Source organism: Hoplias malabaricus, chromosome 8 (genome assembly GCF_029633855.1).
Source record: "Hoplias malabaricus isolate fHopMal1 chromosome 8, fHopMal1.hap1, whole genome shotgun sequence".
In the NCBI taxonomy this organism is placed as follows: Eukaryota; Metazoa; Chordata; class Actinopteri; order Characiformes; family Erythrinidae; genus Hoplias; species Hoplias malabaricus.
Window position 1 is genome coordinate 3,316,050 of NC_089807.1, and position 24,745 is coordinate 3,340,794.

At 40.8% G+C, this 24,745-nt stretch overlaps 3 protein-coding genes across 4 annotated transcripts; 1 reads left to right on the plus strand and 2 right to left on the minus strand.

The window, feature by feature from the left end:
• Positions 1-400: 400 nt before the first annotated feature.
• Positions 401-8,083, minus strand: matn3b (matrilin 3b). Of its 2 annotated transcripts, none has more exons than XM_066679800.1 (6): positions 7,795-8,083; positions 3,799-4,374; positions 2,779-2,907; positions 1,530-1,661; positions 984-1,082; positions 401-787 (listed from the first exon to the last, which is right to left on the minus strand). In XM_066679800.1, exons 1-6 carry the CDS (start codon positions 8,057-8,059, stop codon positions 744-746), a joined length of 1,245 nt encoding a protein of 414 aa, XP_066535897.1. In that variant the 5' UTR covers positions 8,060-8,083; the 3' UTR covers positions 401-743. The 2 variants fall into 2 exon arrangements, with proteins under 2 accessions (XP_066535897.1, XP_066535898.1); XM_066679801.1 differs by lacking the exon at positions 7,795-8,083 and adding an exon at positions 5,051-5,192.
• A 355-nt stretch (positions 8,084-8,438) lies between these two features.
• mtres1 (mitochondrial transcription rescue factor 1) lies at positions 8,439-12,429 on the plus strand. The gene is made up of 4 exons (XM_066679395.1): positions 8,439-8,695; positions 9,645-10,064; positions 10,351-10,423; positions 11,086-12,429. The coding sequence occupies exons 2-4, from the start codon at positions 9,667-9,669 to the stop codon at positions 11,266-11,268; spliced, it is 654 nt and encodes a 217-aa protein (XP_066535492.1). The 5' UTR covers positions 8,439-8,695; positions 9,645-9,666; the 3' UTR covers positions 11,269-12,429.
• Positions 12,430-12,560: 131 nt separating this feature from the next.
• bend3 (BEN domain containing 3) lies at positions 12,561-20,304 on the minus strand. The gene is made up of 4 exons (XM_066679266.1): positions 20,182-20,304; positions 16,446-16,500; positions 16,023-16,198; positions 12,561-15,305 (listed from the first exon to the last, which is right to left on the minus strand). The coding sequence occupies exons 2-4, from the start codon at positions 16,495-16,497 to the stop codon at positions 13,056-13,058; spliced, it is 2,478 nt and encodes an 825-aa protein (XP_066535363.1). The 5' UTR covers positions 16,498-16,500; positions 20,182-20,304; the 3' UTR covers positions 12,561-13,055.
• Between the last annotated feature and the right edge of the window lie 4,441 nt (positions 20,305-24,745).

Genomic DNA, 24,745 nt, shown 5'->3' on the forward strand with positions numbered 1-24,745 from the left:
ATACTCATTGAAATCCCCTCTGTGATGAAGCCATGGTTCATGATGAAAATATTACAATAGTTTTTTTAGTTTTCTAAAATAATGTGAATTATTTCTGGTAATTACGTTATTGAACATATGTCAAATCTTTAACAGACAATTACTTAATTATACTAACTACTAAAATCTCTACTTTTTCCAATAAAAAATATTCAGGCACGTTTTACACTCTTTAGCATGGATGTGTTAGGGTTTTTATTTGTGATATGGATTACTCTATTGTCCATGTAAATAAATTATTCTCACAAGAACATGATTTATTACAATATATTATAAATTAGTTCTCATACCAAAAACAGGAATCAAATACATTTCCAAAGACGTTTTATTGTCTAAGACATCTGTACAAAATATCCCAAAATAAAGAGCATTATACAAGTAGTAATACACACAAAAAATATTTGTCCTATTAAAAGAAACCTTTATAAGGCTATATAATTTACAAAATATAATCCAAAGCACCACATTGATAAAGATATATAAAACAGTTAGAGAAACAAGTTCTACTTTTCTGGTAACAGACTATAAATATTTGTCTAAGAGCTTTTCAATCGGCTTTACGTAAAAAGCTAATTGGCCACGTTATGTTGATACAATGAATACTTTATATGAAACATAAATGCAGGGCAACACAACATCCTGTTATTTGAACACCAAGTTTGAAGGTGATTAATTGTTTTTTGCCTTCTTCTCCAGCTCCAAACTTAACGAAAACGAAACTGTTGGACTCTTCTGTTGATATCATCCAGTTAAAAGAGTCAAGGAAAAAGCACGCAGACACCAATATACTCAGAAATCTCTGACCTGCTACTATAGTTTTCTGACTAATTGCTCGGTTCAAACCCTGTATGTGGCCTCAAGGTGAATTAGACTAAATGAGAGTTCATATCTGGTGATTTCAGCTTGTGAACATAGTTAACAGCCATTGAGAGTTAAAAGGATATGTTTGCTGGTTAACTCCTGTATGCTGTGGTGGACTTTCTTCTGGAAAGCGATCTGAGCTTCACACATGCAGGCATCCTCTGACACATCACTGCGGACCTCTGTAAAAGTGGAGGACAATTCAGACTGCTTCAATTGATTGGTCACATCTATTACACTCCAAGCAGATCAAGGGTCAAGGCTGTAATCAACGGTGTCAAGTAATAGTGTAAAATAACTGCCATTAATCAAGCCTGATGCTAAAGGTTTTATCAGAGTCAGTTTTTAATGAAACAGCAAAACACCTCATGAAATCTGACTTTTTTTCAGTTGGAACATGGAGCTCAGGATTTGTCCTGTTCTTCATTCAGGGAGAGGGGCTTCTAGTGACGGGGCAATGCTTAAAAGAGGCAGGACTGTTTTAAGTGAATCCAGAAATACCTGTAAACTGCACAGTGCTAAGGTAACATCTGAGGTTCTCTGCAAGTTTTTCCACATGCAAAAAAATCACATTACTTGTTTCACTAACCTGAATTAGTTCAAGCATTACATAGAGAGGAAAGACCAACCGTTTGCTTGTGAGCATGTTTTCCCGTTCGGGTTTAGGACGTATCCCACCCGGCATTTGCAGATGTAAGAGTTGTTGTTGTTGTTCACACAAATGTGCTCACAGTCATGTCCCAGGGCACATGCATCCAACCCTACAGACAATAATCACCACAGCAGTGCTAGCAGAGTTAGCAAACACACGGCTAATCATCATTCATGCAATCATAGTTATTATGCTATGGATAGAAAGATTTCATTTATAGATTTGTACTGATTGGCTTAACGTAACGCATTCAAACAGGAGACTGTGGGTTCACTTTAGAACTAATAATACCTAAAAGTAATGTATGCATGATCAAACAAATAATGGTATAATGGATTTTGGATGGTCCACTGCTAATGCTACTATATGCCACTATCACAAGAAAATATGCGCTTCGTTATTATTTACATTTTAGCAAATTTAAATGTTGCCCTTTTTATTGGGTTACAATGTTATGGCGGATAAACCAATAGATATTCTTCAGATAATAAATCAATATCATTACCCAACGTCTGTTTAATGTTATGCATTATTTGGTTCTTCTTCTGCAAATTGCAGTTTTCAGATTAGAGGTTTTGTTCCAACAATGACAATATGTCCAAAAGTATCCAGACACTGCTTTTGGTGAGTGAATTTAACATTGAGTTACACACAGATTTTCTAATAAAAAACATAACTAAGAGAATACCTAAATGAGATGCTCTTAAGGGTTTGGTCACAATGCCCAATTCCAAGCATCAGCTGGAGAGGTATAAAAGCACCCCAGCATTAGACTGTGGAGCAATGGAATTGCCTCCTCTGGATCTCCGTCCAGTACCTATGAGATGAACTTTGATCCAGAAATTATCATCTAACGTACATAGCCGCTCTATTTCTCTTATGGCTTACGATTAAATCCTCACAATAAATGTTCCAAAATCTAGAGTAAAATCTTGCCAGAAGATTAGAAGCTGTAGCAGCAGCAAAGATAAACAAACTCGATATTAAGTAGCATTTATTTTAGCTTAAATTGGAGCAAGTGTCTGCAAACATTTAGACATGTATTAGACAGATTAAGCCAAGTACTAAACTTCAAAGGATTTGGAAGAGAATTTTCCTTTAAAAGGAAGATGTAGCCCATGACAAGATGTACTTAGAGGTTTCTGCAAGTTTAAACATACATTAATATATTCTTCACCTCCCAAACCTGGACCATTTAAAGCATTAAACAAAGTAGAAAGACCAACCGTTTGCTTGTGAGCATGTTTTCCCATCTGTGTTAAGGATGTATCCCACCCGGCATTTGCAGATGTAAGATTTGTTGTTGTTTACACAAATGTGCTCACAGTCATGTCTCAGGTCACATGCATCCAACCCTACAGACAATAATCACCACAGCAGTGCTAGCAGAGTTAGCAAACACGCGGCTAATCATTATTATTCATGCAGTCACAATCACCATGCTACTGATAAACAGATTTAAATTCAAGTGATTGGATTAGTACATTTAAAACAGGACTGTGTCAGTAGGGAATGAATGGAGGACAGTAGGACTTTCATTAGCTGACTAGTAATTTAAATGTCGAATAACATTACAGTGACTTTTCCCCACACTTACTCTATCTTCTACCATAAAGGGGCACACTTGAGGAAAAAAATCTAATTAGTACTATTCATTCATTCATTTATTCATTATCTGTAAGCGCTTATCCAGTTCAGGGTCGCGGTGGATCCAGAGCCTACCTGGAATCATTGGGCGCAATGCGGGAATACACCCTGGAGGGGGCGCCGGTCCTTCACAGGGCAACACACACACATTCACTCACTATATCTGTTATAAATATCCATATTCATATTTGTACAATGGTGATGACTTAGTCTCTTTAGCAAGATTTTCTAGCTTAAAGACTATGAAAAAAACATTCTGATGATGTATCTTGAAAGTGTCAGGAACTTTTGTAGAAATTATAAGGGCTCTGGGGCTGATAATATTGTTACAAAACAGTTAAACCTATCAAAACATTGAGGTTGAGGGATGCAATGCTGCACTACAGAATATTTCAGGATTGAGATTGTATTACACACTAGTATTTAGCATGTTATGTAATATTGTGTTTCTTCAAAGGGTTTATAAATAACTGTGAGCATATTTTAGACAATCTACGAAGAAACCATTCAAACAAAGAGGGACTGAAATAGGTTCCTAAGTCTGGATCAAGCCCAGGATAAACCTAGAGCAGCTCCTTTGGCTACCTCTGTTTTCTTACCACAGAGCGTCTCCCTGAACTTGGACGTGAGTTTCTCAATGACACCGTAGGTCTCCACGTAAAAGACGTGGTCATCCAGAGGCTGGCTGGCCATCAACCTGAGAGATTTCATGTCGGCTCTGTCTACCCCCACAGCATAGATCTCGATCCCAGTGGACCTCGCTGAGGCTGAAACATCTTCCACTTTGTCCTGGGGCCGTCCATCCGTCACAATGATGGCCACTTTGCTGATGTTCTGGTGCAGGGGCCTGGCACCGGACTCCTCGATGAAGGCTTGCTCTATTGCCGTTTTGATGGCCAGGCCAGTCATGGTGCCAGTCGAAAGAGGGTCAATGCGAGAGAAGGCCTGTTTGAGCTTTGCCTTGTTGTAGTATGTGTTCAGGCGGAACTCAATAGTGACCGTGCTGGCGTAGTTGACCAAACCGACCCGTGTGGCATCCTGCCCGATCTCCAAAGCATCCATCATGTTCGAAAGGAAGACTTTGACTTTCTCAAACTCAGCTGGTCGAACGCTGCGAGAGCTATCGATGATAAAGATCAGGTCCAGCGGGCGGCTCCTGCACACCTCGGCCGGAGCTGTTGGAGAGTCGATGGGAAAATACATGTTTTACTGTTGGAACAATCAGGTTTGAAAGCAATGATGGAAGCAGTTCCATAATTGCAATCTAGTCTAGGCAAATTATTGCAATTTCCACTTGCTGTTAGCATGCAGAATTAATGAGGATATGAAGACGCATAAAATGGGATGAAATGAGAAATGTAATCTTTCTGAAATTAAAACAAAGGTAATTCATTGGCAGTTGATTTGGAAGGTAAATCTGTAAATAAAAAAAGAGAGAGATGCACATTATTGTAATCAGATAGCTGTGCTAAATAGGGAATAAGACAAATTACTGTGAACAAGATAATTCCATCAGATGTATATAGGTCAGTTTAAAACAATGGTCTCCAACCCCCCTTATGCAAATGCACCTTCCTCCAGATCGTAGGATTAACCCTTATCAGCCCCATCTTATCCATCAAAAGCCTTGATTATCTGAATGAGAATGGTTGATCTCCAGAAGAAGGGCTGATGACCACTGGTTTAAAGACTCCCATGTAAGTCTGCACAATGTAAAGAATCCCTTACTGATTCACCTAGAAACAGACAGTGAAAGGTAGAGTTGTGTGAGGATGACAGTGGTGTTCCCACAGCCCTTTGCATGCTCAGCAAGACGTGTCTTTGGATGAAAGAAGCTGAAGATGGGTCTACCTGGCTCAGTGGAAGGTGCAGCAGGGGAAGGTGTACCCACTGAGGTACGGACCGGCAGTGGGCTGGTGGGTACCATTGTAGGAACCGTGGTGGGTACTGTAGTGGATATTGTGGTTGGTACTGTTGTTGGTGTCGTGGTTGGGACTGTAGTAGTTGCCTTAGTGGTTACTGTGGTTGGTACTGTAGTAGTTACCGTGGTAGGCACCGTGGTTGGTGTCGTGGTTGGTACTGTAGTAGTTACCGTGGTGGGCACCGTGGTTGGTGTCGTGGTTGGTACTGTTGTAGTTACCATAGTGGGTGCCGTGGTTGGTTCAGTGGTTGGGATTGTAGTTGGCACTATGGTTGGTAAAGTAGTGGATACAGTGGTTGAAACTGTTGTGGGAACTCTCGTGGTAAACATCAAACTGGGCAATCTAATTGGTATTTTTGTGCAAGGCATGGCTACCTTGAGGTGTGGTGGCACCACTGGTACTCTGGGCCCTGGATGTAGTCTTGGCTGGGTGGGTAAAACTGGCCGATGCTGGGTAAACGGAGGCCACTTCCAGGGCGGCCGATGGTGGTAGTGGTGGTGACCATGAAACCTGTGATTAATGCCATGAGCTTAGCGTGGTTAGTTAAGAAGAGAGAGAGACATTGAAAGAGGAGAGGTAAAGAAAGAGAAAAGGGGAGAGATTGATGATTAAAGCAGATGTTACTATTAGGTCTGCACTATGAGGACACAGCTGCAACTTAGAGTGGCATCTTGAAGAACGAGCGACTGTTGACAAAAGCATGCATTTCCAATACAGACGTAGTTAAAAAAAAATAACAAAAATTCACTATATTAGAAAATTCATAATGAATTTCTAAACATTGTAAAGGGTACTTAGGGTTTTCAAATGATTCATTCATTCATTTGTTCATCTTTTATAACTGCTCCATCCTGATTAGGGTCATATTAAGTCCAGAGCCAAAATGAAATCTTTGAGCAGGAAAAAAACACTTGACCGGGCACCAGTCCATTAAAAGATATCAAACACTCACTCACACACACATTAGTGGACAGTTTCAAACAATCACCCTGTCACTCATACACTCGCGCCTATGGACGATTTCACACACTCACCCAGTCATACGAGTAGACAGTTTCAAACACTCACCCAATCATCCACACACTCAAACCAGTGGACAATTTCACATTCTAAAGTGGTCACTCACACTTACACAAATTTGCACACACACACACACACACACCTATAGGCAATTTCACACAGCCAATCCACCTACCAACAAGTGTCTTTCGGAAACCCGAGCAGGAAATCTAAACAGACACGGGGAGAACACACCAAACTGCAATCAAGGCAGTGGTAGATATCAAATGATGTCCAACATTTGTTTTGATTGGTTGAAAATCAAATTAATAATTTCATAAGGCGGAGCCTGGAAAACAATAATATTGTACATCACTGCAATGAAGAGGTGAGAAACATCATCCAGACGCAGCCTCTTAGGAGAGAAAAGAGAACGACAAACGGCAAAACAGTAGTTTTGTAGTTTCAGTAGTAAGTGCATCACATACACTCTATGTCCAAAAGGGTGTAGACTCTGTTAATGATGACTGAAACTGATGTTAAATTGTGCACACATTCCATAAATCCGGATACCCCTGTGCTAAATTCTGGCTAGAGGGGCATAAAGTCCCCCAAGCATTGGACTGTGGAGCTTTAGAACAGTGTTCTCTGGATTGACAGGTGCTGGTATTCTGGTCCAGAACTAATTACCAATCATCGTGCCCTGACCTCACTAACGTTTATGAAGCTGAATGCCGACAAATCCTCAAAGAACCAAGCAATTTCTTAAATAACAAGCTTCAGAATAAGTGCTGAATGAGCAGGTGTCCACAGACTTTTGGCCATATGGTGTATCTGCCTACGACACCCTCTTAGAAGGCTCTGTGTGTTTATAATAATGGCAAAGCACATTTTATAGTAAAAAGTAAAATAATCTCAAATATTGGATAATATCCCAAGTATTTGCCTCATTTTAAAACGTTTTTCCTTGTTTTCTTCAGAAAATTTATTGACTTATTTATTGAAACTATTCACCAATATCATCTGACACAGATGATTATAGAAATTCCACCAAATTAACAAATGTAAGTATTACATTAAGGTGTTAACCAGTTGTTTGTTGAGCGTGTGTAGATTTGTAATGCCCCTAGATTTGAAACTGGTCTCACTGGTGGTGAATAGCATCAAACGACTGCATCAAAAAGCTCATGAAATGCACTGCCTGAGACTTTATGACATTGTGAGATTTTTTTAATAAGGTCTGGTTGAGAGACACATGAAGAGTACTGTGAGGCAAAGTAGTCCCACACTATTCTACTTCAACAGCATTCCATATAAAAAAGTCTATACCATTTCACATTAACGCTCTCACTGATTGGATTACATCTTAATGGTAGATTTATGCTGCAAAGTTTTTACTGCAGCAAGTAACTGGCAGTATTTCCTTTTACTATAGAGCTATAAATCTACAGTATTGCACTGCTCTAGACCAGTCAGAATAATTTATTTTCTCTCATTCTACACTGATATGGACAATACTGGATTAACTGTGATCCCCATTACTGTACTTATGTCACGTGATTACATTTACTTTTTCACTATCACTACCACTTTACTTCAATTTCTAAACAAGTACAATATAATATCCATAATATACACATGTTATTTTATTTAAATAAAACTCGTAGGCTTTACCTCCCCAGTTAGTAGTTGTCCTTTGTCCATGTCCCGGTCCATATCCGGGTCTTGGTCCATGTCCCGGTCCATATCCAGGTCTTGGTCCATGTCCATACACTGATGCTTGTCCATGTCCCGGTACATACACTGGTCCACGTGGCGGTCCATAAACGGGTCTTTGCCCATGTCCCGGTCCATAAACGGGTCTTTGTATATTTCTCGTCCCGCGTGCACAGGTGAGCAGCAGCGCAAAACACCCAAACATCCACATCGCGCGAGCCATCGTTCCACCTGCAGCAGTGCGCGCGCTCTGAGAGCACAGGGCCAATTAACGGAACAGAGACACACCACCACCACCCAAATAGGTTTCAGGGGGAGAGAGTGGGAGGAGTCTGTAAAAGAGACTCCATTCTCTGGAAAAATTACTTTTAATATAATAACAGACTACAAAATCCTATTCTAACCACACACGCATGTGTGATTATAAATATGCTGCTGCTGATGAAGCCTGCTGATGTTGTTGGAATTGTTGCTGTTCTGCCAAAAAAAAGGAGAAGTACATTATATTTTGCTTAATAAAAAATACAACAACCCAGTATAGTTCTGGTTTTATATTTTATTTATTTGTGTAGTGTAGCCCTCCAGCTCCAAGGTGGCGCTGTTGGACAAACGGTTCTGTTACAGCAGGTCCCTGCCCGCTGTGTTTACACCTTAAAATCTGGTTGACGAGAATGAAAAAGAGTTTTTGAATTAAATGAGCTTTAAATCATTGGTTTGAGACAATTAATGTTTAAATCCTAAACAGAAGCGTACAGTTTGTGTTTGTATGTTTTCATGGTGTAACAGCGAGCATTGATTTACTGAATGAAGAGTTTCTGAGCTGAAGGTTGCTACCAGTGAAGTTTTTGGACTGGAACTGGTTTGTATTTTTCACTTTAAAAGATTAAAATATACGCTTTTAAAACGTGACAGTGGTTTGGTTGAAACATTAATAGCTCGATACAAGTAAATATGTTATTTAGCGATAGCTGTGTAGACCACGAAGCTGAATTTAGCCTCTTATTGGAATTTTCCGTTCCATCTTAAATAGTGCTGCAATTATACGAGGCTCCAGAATGGTGTGTGTTTAACATCTGCTTTATTTAAGGTGGAACGGAAATTTTAAAAAAGAAACTCGTGTGTGAAATCTGCCATAGGCTCGTGTAAACAATGTCATAGCAACGGTAACAGTTACGTATATAATATTTGGAAATAAACTGTTTAAAGTTAAGCATCCATATATTGGACTCACACTTTTTAATTCACCTCTGACCCTTTTAAAAGTAATCTAAAATCCAAAATACATTTAAAATATGGAAGCTAATGTGCACCAGGCATCATGGCAAAAGCATCAAATGTTTTTCCTTGTTAGCATGTCTATAGAATATTCCCACTTTGAAACACTTGACTCAAAGGTGAAGTCAGGACATTGTAAACCTAAGGATCCAATTCTGTCAACTTGCAGGTTTAGGCTTTCAAGGTGAGCAGCAGAGGGATGCTTCACTAGCTTCATGCAATAACTTTTCCAAAGAAAAATCTTGTATCTCCACAATAGTAACTTCCCAGGAGAAGAGGGAAAAAACTTAAGTTACGATGGAAGTCAATGGAAACTATAAATAGACAAATATTGAGATACATGTTTTATTTGGACTGAAAGGCTGCTAATCTAACATTTTGTCCTAAAGAAGGGTATTTATAAGAAATGTATTTTCCCTTTGGTGCTGTCAGAGCTTTTGAGCAAGCTTTACACATTGGAAAACTGTTTGTGAGGATTTGGTGGCAGCAACATAAACATTCGTGAGGTATTGTTGTTTTGTGTGTTTCTGCAGGTGAACAGGGCTTTGTTGCAGGATGCAGAGTCTGTCAGTTCAGGCACTGACCCTGCGCCAGTTGGGCAGACTAAACACTCTCCAGATGTTGTCACCATGGAGTCCACGGACGCTTCATGCTCGCCAGTTGTGGGGCTCAGCTGCTCCTTTAACCAAACGGTCTGTGGCTCTCACCAAACTCTGGGACAGCCCAAAGAGCTGGACACTGCAGCAGACGCGGCTCAAGAGCTCTAAGAAGAAAAGCAGACATGGAGCTGTGCAGGAGGTAGAAGAAGAAGAAGAGGATGAAGAGGCCAGTGACTATGAGGACGAACTCCCCGATGATCCCAGCCTGCCTAAAGACTATAAAGACTCTGAGAGAGTAGTTCAGTCCCTCCGCTTTGACCTTGTTATAAAGGCTGGGCTGGACATCACCAGACAGTAAGCAGATGCTGGACAGGCTGGTATTCATATCTCAACAGTATTTGGGAACGGAAATTTGTAATTCTCTTAAATAATTTGTCTGCAGGTGATGAAACGGCCACTAGACTGACAGCTAGTGGCCTGGATGTGTTAGAGATTCAGTACTAAGCCACTCTCATGTTTACCTGATCTATGGAGCATAAACTTAAGGGACTTATTTGCTGTTTTGGATTGGTGCATGAAAGTAGCTGCTAGTTAAACATTTAATAAATAAACCCTAACAATCTACTCGTTTTCCTTTTAGTAAAATCGAAGACGCTTTCTACGACAACAAACTGAGACTGAATGGACAGCAGCTTGTGAAGAAGAATAAAATAGTGAGTAAACGGTGTCGTACATATGTATATCATAAGTGGTGTTATTATTGTTTTTCTGTGACAAAAATCCATATTTTTAAAGTATCATATGTGGAGTCAGCATAGCCACTATTATATGGCTTCAGCATGAAGGAGAACTCAGCCTTTTTCTGATTGGTTGAAATATAAAGAAAGTAATTCAGTGTGTTGTTGTGAAATGGTTATTTATAGAGACTCAGATTTTGTTACAGTGGTGGTAATAGGAATCAGGTGTCTCCATGTCTACAACACAAATATAGCATTTCATTTGCTCTCCACAACCTCCAGTGAAGTACACCAGTCTCTGAGTTTAATAAGGTGTGATGTTTATGGGGAAATGTAAACAACTGAACAGGTCTTTGGGTGGGTTTCCTCTGGGTTTCCTTCCACAGTCCAAAAACACAGTAGGTGGATTGGCAATGCAAAAAGTGTCGCTAGGTGTGAGTGTATATGTTGCCCCATGAAAGACTGCCTTGTGCCCAGTGATTCCGTGTAGGCTCTGGACCCACTGTGACCACGAATTGGATGAGGTCTAGTTTAATTCACCGCTGTGAACAATTTAAATTCTAGAATATAGCATTACGTTACTTTGCTGCTCCAGTTTTCTACTAATTTTCTTCCTTAACATCTGGCTCCATCTGCAGGTAAAAGTGGGAGACACGCTTGACCTTATCATGGGTGTGGATAAAGAGCTGGATATGATGACACTAAAGAGGGTTATCCTGAAGAAAGTGCTGGGAGAAACAAAAGATGGAGAAAAACAGAAGGTTATAGTGAGAAGCTGGAAACATCTTCGAATTCCTCGACAAGAAAATTACAGGGAATAAATTTTGGACTACATTAGCACTGAATATTACTTTTCCTCTGCAGTTGTTACAGCATTGATGATATTTTTACCAGCAGTAATTTTTGTTCCAGCACAATCTTAAATACTTTCACAATTTGTGTTATCTCTGAAAGGAAACAGATGACTGAAAAGTGTAGTGTGGATCTTCAGAGAGAACGTTGTTACACAAAATGAAAACACTTAAATCAGTGTCATGCTTCTTTTTGTTTTTTAAACAATGAACTATTTCATATTAAACGGTTACGTTAATCCAGCTCATGGATTAAATTATAAACAATTTTTGTGGGAGGATTTAATAATAAAATGTTACATTATTAATTCCCACAAGCCAAAAAGGCTGGGGAGCATTTAAGGAATTTGGTACTCACTTCAGCCATGGATATTGAGGGAGGAGACAGCTAAATTGCCTTGATACAGCATTGTTGACATTAGATATTTTAGGCTAAATTAGGAATTATGTTTTCAGTGTTATGATGTCTTTGTAAGTTGTATATGTTTAGTCAACATGGGTATTAGTTCACTTCCGTAGCCGAAGGAGTGACTGATCCAGAACTAATTATCCAGCAACAGCACTTGACCCTATTAATGTTTTTATGTCTGTATGTCTCTGCTTCCAGTGTGTAGCCTACTCAACACAATAAATGCCCCTTCTTTTTAGCCAGTGTAGATGTTTACATTTGGACATAACTTTGGACATTTATGGTTAAATATAGCCTGTGCTGTACTTGAAAATGTTAACAGCAAAATGTTTCAGTTAATGGAAAAGATTAGTTGGCAGAGTTTTTTTTTCTTTTCTCCCCCTGACATTCCAAATCTATGACTACATAATATAATAAAAGAGAGTATTGTAGATGGCTCCAGGGTCCTGGGGTTGTGGGTTCAAGGCCACGCTCCAGGTGAGAACTCACGGTCCAAAAACACATTAGTTGGTGGATTGAGTGCTCAAATATGTCCATAGTGCCACCACCAGGGTGTGTTCCCATTATTACGCCCAGTGATTCTGGGAAGGCCCCAGACCCACCATGACCCTGAGCTGGATAAGTACTTACAGATAATGAATGAATATTATAATTCATGGAGAAATCTCTAGGACAACCCTTCTTTCCACAGTTCTATTTAAATAAAATAAAAATATTGTAACATTTGAAATAAAGAAAATTTGAAGGTTTATTTTTTTCTGTTTTTGCTTCTGCACCTGATCTCCAAACAATGTGAAAGTCCTCAGTTTGAAGTAGTGTTTGCTAATTAAACAAAGTAGATTTGGTTCTGCATAAATGTAATTTTATTTAATAAAAATAGTTACAATCTGTTTCTATATTTTTATATAGACTGCAGGTAGGACGTTTGCTCGTAAATTCAGAGTTAGAAAAAAGACCAGTGCTGCAACATTGCTACAATTCATTAAAAAACAAAATAAAGATTAGATATCTCTGTCCCTCTTCTTCCCTGACTATAGTGGCCTATACTGTCTAAAGATAAATGTTTACTTAGATGTTTAAGGCTATATAATAGCTTATCAGTTAGACGGTAATATTACATACAATAGTTTGGCGTATAAATAACACTAATATGTCACTATCGTTGGGCAGCGTCTTCAAACAGAACTCTATCAGGTGTTGCAGCGAAGTTACAAACATATTCTGTACAAAAGACTCATCCTACATAATTGGACCTCAATAAGGGTATTTCATAGGTTTATGCTATGCAGCTTCAGCTTATGGACTTGTGCAAAAAATATATTAAAAAAAAACAATCGGCCATTTATGATTATGACACAGTGTTGTTCGATCTCTTGGCCTTTTTCAGAATGTCGCATTTCTTTCTATTGGGACGCCTGCAGCGCTCGTCGATGCTAGGTACACATTCATAATGCCAGACCTCCTCCATTTTGTCCACGGGATACACAGCCTCCACATAATGGCGGATGAGTCTGAGGCGCACAGGGTCCAGCTGCTTCTTGTTGCAGGCACCAGAGTGGTTGTACTGGAGACGCAAGTTCTCCTGCGTGAAAAGCTCTGGAAATAGGCGAACAAGGAGGCGGGCGGCAAAGTTTCCAACAGAAAGACTCTGCTGAACTATTTCTCTGACTTCAGCGTCTGAGAGCAAGTAGGTGGAAGGCACTGGAAAGTCTGGCGTGGACACTGTGAGGTCCTCTAGAGGGATCTTGCAGAAATCCTTGCTACTTTTTTCAGGCGGTAGCGGGGGTACGTCAAAGTCCTCTTTCAGGCGCTCTGGGTTTAGCGTATGGATTTTGCTAGTCCCAAAGTCTCTAGGATCTTCTTGCTCAGAGATGGAGACTTTACGATTCTGCTGATAAGAGCGACGCTGCTCTGTGTCTCTTCTCCTGCAGCGTTCATCAAGCTTGCCTACAAATTCCAGAGTCCAGACACGGTCATTTCTCGCCCTAGGGTAAAGCAACTGGACATAGTGGCGGATGAGGCTTACCCGGATAGGATCCAACTGCTTCTTGCCTAAGGAACCACTGCAATTGTAGTGCTTGCGTGCGTTTTCATATGTGAAAAGTTCAGGGAACATGAGGACCAACAGACGGGAAGCGAAATTTCCAATGGACAAACTACTGTTATAGATGTTCTTTAGCTGCTCCTTGGTGAGCAGGTACTCTGGAGCAACATCAAAATCTGGTAAGGGGATGTCGATTTCGTCAAAGTCAACAGGTTCAAGCCAAGACTTCTTTGACCGGCGGTTAGGCTTCTCATAGTCACAAAGGTCGCTAACCCTGATGATGGAGATATCATCAGGCAGGCACGAGGTTTCATAACCCTCCTCACAGTTATTGTCCATATTACTGCCATCAGTGGGAGCATTCTCCAGAGCTTCCTCCATTCGTTGGACACACAATTGCAGCCAAGTGTCTTCGGGTATATCAGGAAAATTCGCTTCCATGTACTTGCGTATAATATCCAGCCGGTCTGAGTCAATAATCAACTGCCCCACAGTGCTGTGACCCTCAGGCAACCTTCCTTCTTCAAACACTTCTGGAAAGAGTCTGTTTAAAAGAAATATCACAAAGTCTTCAGGTGAGCTGATGTCATCAGAATCCTCCCCAGTGTCTTGGCTGTCAAGAACAACATCGGATTTGGCATTGCCCAGATGACTACCATTGTTGCTATTCTCTTCAGAGTCCAGTGATAGTCTTTCGTCTTGTCCATCCTCATTGATGAAATGACAACCATGATTCTGGACCATGTCAAATCCAAGCACACTGGGAGTCGGTTTCCCAAAAACCTGACCACTCTCCATATCTTTCTGAGCCCAGAAACGATTGAAGAAATCATTGATCTGTATTAGGCACTCGGTCTGCCAAACATTTCCATTCTTGATCAGCGGGTAGCAAACCTCCACATAGTTGCGTATGAGCTGAAGGTGCAGAGAATCCAGAGTGCGCTTACTTGCAATTCCACACGATTTGCAACCATGTGCACATTCCTTGGCCGAAAAAAGCTCTGGGAAAAGTTGGACTAGCAGCCTGCAACCCAACTCACCAGCTGTGGAGGTTTGCTCCATCAACTGAGCGAGTTCTTCACTTGTCAAGAGGTACTCTGGTGGAGGCTGGAATTCCATAGACATCTCTGAAGGCTTGATTTGCTTTTTAATACGAGTCACTTCCAGGGATAAGAGGTCAACTTTGCTATGTAGCTGGGTCATGCTAGAGTTTAAGGTGTTAAGAATAAAGAACATCTTCTCAAAAAGTGGGTACAGATGGGATTCAGAGGATATGGGGGACGCAGTTGACTCTGCTGCTGATGGAGTCTCAAATCGATTCCGCTCCTCTGGGCTGCCCAGCTTTGGGAAGATGATGCCATTATGGCTAACTCTGAGCCCAGATTCATGCTGTCCAAGCTGTTCTAAGCTGGATGTGGCCTTCTTCTCTGTAATTCGATGGGAGATGCTGTAAAGAGGTTTTCTGTATGACAGAATGGTTCTCTCTTGAGGAGATGACCGAAGACTATGTGACTTCGTGTCCTCTGTACCTCCATCTTGGAGGTGATCTAAAATCTGCAAATTAGAGGAAAGAACCTGTGAATGCCTCTATGCCATTTCTCACCGAACTGTAATATTCTAACCTAACCAAGAAAATCCAGAGAGTAGAAAAGAGTGATGAAACTATTCATAGACTTTGTCTTAATTGAGAATTAATAAAAATTAATTCTGTTATGTTCACTAGTGTCTGTAGCAGTATAGTCAACCAGTAGCCAGGAGAAAATGGAAGGGATGGAGGAAGGGAACGATGGAAATAAGGGAGGAACACAGTTCAAGCATTTAAAATAAATGTTTTCTAGACAATTTAATGGCAGAGAAGTATTGTATGTCCTGTGGAAATGCTTACATTTAAAAAAATTTGAAACAAGTAGTAGAATGCCAGAAAGAAATAAACAAAAAACCAAGAATTAATCTGTTTCAGGCATATATTGAAAGAAGGGAATATTATTTAGAAAGCATGAAGTTATTATACAATTCATAAAATAATATTCACAAATTCCAGAATATCCCTGTCCTTTATTTCAAAGTCTCAAGGAGGATAATGTGACAAAATATTCTTAAAAAAAAACACTGTTATCATTGACGCTACACATATTTACATATAGACACTGAGCAATCATTTTGAAGCCAGTTGGTATTAGGCCTACCATCATACAGGGTATATACATTATTTAAATCATACAATACAGTGGCCCGCAGAGAATATGGACAACACTTTTATTTTATTTTTACCTTAGCTCTCTTTCTGCAGGTTGTCCGGTAAGTGTCTGTGTTAAGGCCTTCTAAGCTGAAGTGTGACGCTGATCTTTTAGCGAGTCGTTGAGTAAAGCAGTCCGAAGACTTTCCCTCCAAGCTCGGAGTCTTCTCCTGCTCAGCACTCTCCTCTGTTTCTTTTTCAACCTTAACATCTGACAGAGATTATAACATGTTTAAACCCAATACAAAAAAAAAACCGCTGAATTCCTCAACCATGATCAATATGTAATGTCACTCTATGTAACGAGATTAGAAAAACATTGAGTCATAAATAAAGTATATTTAAACTTAAAATCTAAACCTTAGAAATTCATTAGTTCAGTGAAAAGAAAATTAAGAGCTTTAAGAAAGAAAAGCAGTGAACACAATCATCAGACACAACAGTATTCTTGCTCTCACCTTTATCAGTCTCACTTCCATCTGTGATAACGCCATTCTCAGACGAGCTCATTTCCTGTACAAAAAAAAAATATACACACATTAAACACACATTATCATACACATTAAAACTTACTTTATGCTTTGATTTTGACTCATGTCTGATATTAATTATTTTGAATTCATGAATTATGGGCAGGGCGGCACGGTTCGATTCCTGCTCCGGGTGACTCTCTGTGAGGAGTGTGGTGTGTTCTCCCTGTGTCTGTGTGGGTTTCCTCCGGGTGACTGTCTGTGAGGAGTGTGGTGTGTTCTCTCTGTGTCTGTGTGGGTTTCCTCCGGGTGACTGTCTGTGAGGAGTGTGGTGTGTTCTCTCTGTGTCTGCGTGGGTTTCCTCCGGGTGACTGTCTGTGAGGAGTGTGGTGTGTTCTCTCTGTGTCTGCGTGGGTTTCCTCCGGGTGACTGTCTGTGAGGAGTGTGGTGTGTTCTCCCTGTGTCTGTGTGGGTTTCCTCCGGGTGACTGTCTGTGAGGAGTGTGGTGTGTTCTCCCTGTGTCTGTGTGGGTTTCCTCCGGGTGACTGTCTGTGAGGAGTGTGGTGTGTTCTCCCTGTGTCCGTGTGGGTTTCCTCCCGGTGACTGTCTGTGAGGAGTCCAAAAACACATGTTGGTAGGTGGATTGGCGACTCAAAAGTGTCCGTAGGTGTGTGTTGCCCTGTGAAGGACTGGCGCCCCCTCCAGGGTGTGTTCCCGCCTTGCGCCCAATGATTCCAGGTAGGCTCTGGACCCACCGTGACCCTGAACTGACAGATAATGAATGAATGAATTATGGGCAGATTATTACAAAATAATTACAACATAAATGTCTGAATATAATATAAATAAATCATTTTGAGGTATCGAGTACTGGGTGATGTTCCATAAGAGCAGAAGTATAAAGACAACTGCTTTTCCAATAACTCTATAGGCAATAACTGGGAGTTCTCTATTAAGAGTTTACAATACATAATGGGACAATGCTATAATCTCTTTCAGTAGTAAGCCTGTTTGAGCAGGTTTACAGCACAGTTTTAAATGCTCTGCACTTTTTATTCTGTAACGGCATTTTATTAATTCATTCATTATCTGTAAGCGCTTATTCAGTTCAGGGTCGCGGTGGGTCCAGAGCCTACCTGGAATTATTGGGCGCAAGGCAGGAATCCACCCTGGAGGGGGCGCCAGTCCTTCACAGGGCAACACAGACACACACACACATTCACTCACACACTCACACCTACGGACACTTTTGAGTCGCCAATCCACCTACCAACGTGGGACTGTGGGAGAACACATCACACTCCTCACAGACAGTCACCCGGAGGAAACCCACACAGACACAGGGAGAACACACCACACTTCTCACAGATAGTCACCCGGAGCTGTGTGACTGTGACACCTACCTGCTGCACCACCGTGCCGCACTGCCCATAATTCATGAATTTTCTATTTCTCTGTGCTGTGTTGGTTCTGACATGATTTCTCTAAGCCTGTATGTCTTACAAATCTGCACTTTAGATTTACATATTACATTTAAAAAAAGGTTTCTCTAGTTCACTCTAATGACGGGCAAACAGGTGATAAAGATGAATTAGATTTGCGTCACACGGATGATGTAAACTAGCTAGTTGTGTTCTCACGTTCTACTACTCTTTACAATATATGTATAGTTTTATAAACTAAAAAGTGGGCCAATTTACTCCCAGGAAGTACAGAAATATTACCTTTACGTGTATACTAACTACTAGTACACATACTTGGGAAATATACCTCTATTTTACTTAAAGTAAATTTTATTTAGTAAACTTATGTATAGTTTATCTTTAATGGAAGCACTAAGGTGGCAGGACAGTGAGAGTGTTCTGGCCGTCCCAAAGTCCACACATTCAGCTTTGTGTACTCAAGCGCTTTCTGGCAAACACCCTTTACACACGTTTTAAAGATCCTCCCCATGATGCAAAGCTTCAGGGAAAAAAATCCTTAAACTGATTAAGGGCCTTTTACAGTACCTTTTCGTCTCATCACTGTCAGAACAAAACCAACAGCAACTATATAGGCCAAGGGTCATGAATAGGCGGACCGTGGTCCAAACCCGGACCTGGACCTGTAACTGATAAACTACTAAGAGCTGTTTAATTTTGAACAGAGTGTGTGTTTTAAGTGGTGTGACTCTTCTAGTCATTATAGTTCAGTTTGAATGCTCCAGGAAACTCACAGACTAATCACATGCCTTTCTGCATATCACACATGAGGCTACTCAGCCAATCAGAACCGTGCATTACCGTGCTGTGACTTAAATGAATGAGACACACAGGGCAGGGCTCCAGACGCCGCTGTCCTGGGACCAGTAAAAATAGCTCAAGGGACGTGTTAAAAGCTCTTTTGGGACACTTTCGGGACGACGGTGCTGCGCGAGTTAAAGCCAGAAACTTTAAAAATAAGGGAATAATTACCGGTTGGAAGTTGGAAAACGGATAAAGTCCCACCCTTCAGTAATAAGAGCCAATCAGATTGCAGGTTATGGAACAGCAGTAAAGTTCAACTGCATCTACAAGTCTTTATTTAAAATATACTTTTGGATTTTTGAAAAGCGTTATTTTATTTGTAAATTTGACTTGAAACGAGAAAAGGACATTTTATTTAGAGTATTTGTTATTTATAAGTATTAATAAACCTTACAACCGAGTGGATCACACACAGCAGGGCTGCTGGAGTTTTTAAACAATGGGTCCACGTACTATCCACTCTATCAGACACTCTTCCCTTGTTAGTCAACCTTGTAGATGTAAAGTCAGGGACAGTAGCTCTGTTGCAGCCCAGTTTGTGGTGGTCAGCCTCAGTCCAGCAGTGACACTGGGGGCTTTAAAAACCTCTAGGAGCACTGCTGTGTCTGATCCACTCGTACCAGCACAACACCTACTAAGACACCACCACCACGACGGTGTCACCGCAGCACTGAGAACGATCCACCACTCACGTAATGAACCGTTTTGTGGTGGTCCTTTGGGGTCCTGATCACTAAAGAACAATGTGATAGGGAGCAGATGGACTAGTGTCTGTAATTGTAGAACTACAGTGTGTATGGTCAGTGGAGCTGATCGAATGAGTGTAGAAACAAGGGAGTGGTTGATGTATATTAAAACTTAAGGACTGCCCAGAGTATTTGAGCCCCCTCTGCCCTTGGGATTTAAGGGTCTCAGAGACCCCTGCGGGTAACTGATTTCTGAGGGAGGCCTCTTTTGAGAGGGAGAGAGCTGAGAGATTATATTTTAGTCCAAGGTGAACGTTTGAAGTGTCGGTGAGCGTGGTCAGCAATGAAGCCCACTGCTCAGTGTTTATCCGTGAGTGCAAATCCGATTCTCGCCGCTGTGTGACTGGGGGCGCTGTGTCCACTTCCTCATTCTTACAGCAGGAGCAAAGAAAAAAAAAACCCCACGAAAACCGGACACACTCCACTCCCTCCACAAACGCAACACACACAACCGCAACACAAACCTCAAGCAGAACCCAAAGAGAACACAAACAGAGCCTCCTGCGGACTGCGGACCCCCTCGCGCCCCCCCCAGCGCGCGTGCGTGTGTGTGTTTACGTGTGTGTACGTGTTTTCTCTCCCCCCCCCCCCCCCCCTTTCCGTCTCACCCCTCGCGCGAGGAACTCTCCGGCGTGACGCGACAAAACAAGCCAACAAACAAACACGGTCTCGCGGCGCAGCAAACAAACTCACCTCCTCTGCGCGTGCTGTGTGCTTCACGCAGTCATGCTCGCGCGTGGGTTTCGAGCGTGTTTCTGCGTCCACGGCTTTCCGAGAACCGGCGTGTTTCTCTGTCCGTGCGCGAGAACCAGCGCGTGTGTGTTTTGCCCTCTCGCGTGACGTGACGCTGTCTCGGCGCGCGTGCGTCACGTCCGCAAAGTCTCGCGTGGTCGTGGACCCTGGGAAAAACAGTAGAACTACAAGAACTTGAGTTGAGAGGCAAAGTAGAACTTTTTGTGGTGTCTAGAACCTCCTGTAGTGAATATATTCCACAGAGCAGTGAGCTAACTTAAGGCCAGGGTCTTTAAGAGATCTTTATTGTCTTTATTCTGATCTTAAGTTATCCAGCTTTGCTAAGAAACCTGACTTTATGGAACACTCCCTTAATCTGGAACGAGATTTACAACAAACACAGACATTAAGCTTTAAACCCTCGCTTAAGCTCAGCTTTTATTTTTATTTATTTATTTATTTATTTATTTATTTATTTATTTATTTTTAACCCTTAATGTCAACTGGATGTTTTAGCATTTTTTGTTAATAAACCCATTGTTAATGTCCATAGGATATTTAACATATTATATATATATATATAATGTATTAGTGAATGTGAATTTTTGCGATCCTTGTCCATATTTAATCAGCTTTACTGAACATAAAGGAGCACTTTGTAGTTCTACAATTACAGACTCAGTTACAGTTCATATTTGCTATACTTAGTTTGCCACTTTCATCCTTTCCCCAGAGAGCAGGTAGAGTATGGGTAATGCTGTAGTGTGTTGTACTACTGCAAGTGGATCAGACACATCAGTGCTGCTGGAGTTTTTAAACTCCTCCGTGCCACAACAATCCATCCAGCTAAAAAAAAATACAGCAATAAGCGTCCAGTGTACAGCTTCCTGAGACCACTGATACAGGAATAGAGCGGTGGTTCCCAAAGGTTTTGTGTAGTGCCTCCTGTAGATTAAAATATTTTATCTAGTTTTCATTAAGTCCAATGCTCAAAAAAGAAAAAAATTATTTTGCTTCCAGACTCCACTTGAAATTAATTTTAAACATTGTAATTCATACAGACTCTCTGTGTGACTGTGACACTCCCTGCTGTGCCACCGTGCCGCCCTTGATGTTTACATGACAGATTTAAATGAAAGATGATCGAAATAAAAACAGAGTGCTTTCTAAAACGGGTGTATGAGTTTTTTATATTTCGTTTAAATAATTAGGCCGATGTAAATAGCGCAAAATATGTCAAAAGCTGTGCATACACTCTTAAGCACTGAGGTAAGTGTGTGAACAGGAAACAGCAGGAAATGTGCAGCAGGGAACAGCAGGAAAACACTTGCCTGTTTATGTTGGTGGTCGCAGTAGGTGAAATTATTAAATGATGACGTCCTACATTTAGAAATAATATTCAACAACATCTAGGCGTATGATAATGCTCATTGGAAGTTTTTTGTTGTTGTTTTTCTCAAAATTGTGTTGTGGACAAGGCCCTTCAGTGTTTCTATGAAAGTGAATGGGAGCTATTATACCCCTATCCACCACCCTCTGCGCCCATGCTTGGACAACTGTTAGTAAATCCACAGCATACTAGTAAACCGCTTGTTTTTTTGACACTGCAAAACTGCACATTTCAGTGCATTTGGAAGAGTGTTTAGGACAAAACCATGGATCACCAGCTGATCCACAAATCAGCTTTCCCTTTAAGAAATCAAGTCCTCTGTCAAAAAGAAAGAAAGCAGGGACACATAGAAAGAAGGGCATGATATGTGACTGGACCTGCAGAGCTCTTATCCATCATTAACTACTTAAGGTACTATCTAGCGAATACTACAAGATCTTGAAAAAGCCAGGACCTGTGGAGGAGAGGAGTTGTGGTGACCCTGTTATTTAAAGGGTCATTCGGTAGCTCAATCTCCAAGAGCCCAATGAATTGGGAGAGCGAACTGTCAAGGAGCAAAGTGGCCTGAAATGCTTGACAGGAGCTGCTTTGACAGGGTGTCAATTAGAAAGCCTCTCAGAGCCTTATTTGAAATCAAAGGCAGCTATTTCAGCAGGACCCTCTTTTGAATAACCACATCTGTGAGAAATCATACCACCAGAGCCCAAGGATGTAGTGAGCATGAAAATAACTCACTAGCAAGTCTCCAGTAGTTAAGATGACAACTGTGATTACATTCAATCTGGTTTTTATTCAAGTCATTTTCAACTTTGATCTACCACCACAATGTTGATATATTAAATGCCCTTTTTGGAATATCCTAACTATACAAGTGCCTGACTTCATTACATCTGACATGCTCTCACCACCTCACCACAGTTTTCCAACATCAAAAGCATAGCTATCCTCTAAGCCTGTGCTAGCATTTCTCCTGCAGTGTTGCTATCAGTGTGTGAAGAGTGGGAGAAGAGGGTTGCATTGACAATCCAACACAATGGGCAGTACTTTGAACACATTTTATAAGTGGTCAAAAACTTGTAAATAGCTCATGAAAGAATAAAGTTACGTTAAAACCAAGCACACCATTGTTTTTCATGTGAAATTCCCAATAAGTTTGATGTGTCACATGACCCTCTTCCCATTGAAAAAGCAAAAGTTGGATCCAAAATGTCCGACTTCAAAATGGCCGCCATGGTCACCACCCATCTTGAAAGTTTCCCCCCTCCTATATACTAATGTGCCACAAACAGGAAGTTAATATCACCAACCATTCCCACTTTATTAAGGTGTATCCATATAAATGGCCCACCCTGTATAATGATAGAATATTTCTGAGGCTGCTTTATCTTCGTATGGTGAACAATTAATGGTAACGTTACTGGGTCTTGTATGTCTGCTCTTTCCTTGTGTCATTAAGTCACTAGATGATCCTCTGTCTTCATGGGGCTTGATCATCACTTTGAGCATTGGGAAAATTCTGTTCAGTAAATGTTTGGAGGACTGGGAAAGGTGTAGAGGACCGAAAACTATTATACATCACACTAATGCTTGTAATATGTCATAGTAATGAGGAATTGGAGATAGTCAAACTTCAGTTAATTTGGGTGTGTTAGTAATGAGTATATTTGTTTATTAATAATAATAATAATAATACATTATTTAGTGCTTTTCAAGTACTCAAAGACACTTACAGTTTTCAAAACAATGGAATGTTGAGTAATCTAGCAGAGGAGGGCATTAGAGTATGAGTAAGTTGGTATAAGAAGTACAGCTTTGTAGGTGAGCACAAGGATCTTTTACTTGAATGCGGTATTTTATGAGAAGCCAGTGGAGATGTTGCAAGAAGGTGGGATGTGTTGATGTGAGCGAGTGTGTGTTTTAATCATCCTGCAACCCAATACTTTTGCTAATATTCCAATAAAAGTGTGTCCAAACGTACATCTTGGAATGTGTATCAACCCATACCACTTCACAGGTAATTGAGGGGGCATGGGAGTGTGCTACTGTACCCGACATGTTTTGTGGATCTGGAAGTGTATGACCATGTTCCCTGTGATATCCTGTTGGAGTTGCTCTGGGAGAATGGGGTTCCAGGGTCATTGAGGTGAGCCATTTGGTCCCTGTGCTCTTAACAGTTTGAGTTGTGTTCGCGTTCTCAACAGTAAGTCAGGTTTGTTCCGTGTGGGCATTGGACTCTGTCAAGGATGTACCATGTCTCCACTCCTGTTCCTGATATTTAGAGACAGGTTGTGAATGTGTAGTAAGGGACAGGAGGGCTTCTGTCCAGGTGCTTGGGAGATGTCACCTCCACTATTTGTGGATGGTGTTGTCCTTCTGGTTTCCTCATATGGAGACCTTCAGCATACACGTGAGTGGGTTGCAGCTGAGTGTGAAGTGGTCAGTAGGTAGATCAGCACTTTGTGTCAAGTTTATGCTTGGTGAAGTTTGACACTTGAATGTAAGCGGTTGGCCAAGAGAGCTTCAATGAGCTTAAATATTTGAGAATAATTTATTTTGCCATCACTCTCTGTGTAGTGTTGACTGGCCTTGTAACTCCAACAGTGCATTGACTTTTCCACGTGGAAGCAAGCCCTTTGTTGGTATTCTCACCTGATAGATGGAACTGTTCTGGATGCCTGCCACTTTAAGACTTGGTGAGATGGGACCTGCCTTCTGAAACAAAGGGACTTGTTACTGTGTCAGGAGCCAATTCAGGAAGCTCAGCCCAAGAGAAGAGCTATATACTGTTTTGTTGAATATATATATATATATATATATATATATATATATATATATATATATATATATATATATATAAATAACAACAACAATTTAAAAAGGACCTGTGCTACCTTTGACTCACCTTAGCAATACTAAATCTATATGATGTGATACGTGATGTTGCATACTATTTAAACACTGGATTTAAAGTTAAAATTAGAACTGTTGTTCTTAGAAACTTTTAGCTATTTAAGCTAGATGCTGTAGTACTGTGCGAATGTTTAAGCCACTGAAGATTTTTCATTAATCCATTCATTTTCTGTAACCACTTAACCAATTCAGGGTCGTGGCAGGTCCGGACAGGCCGCCAGTCTT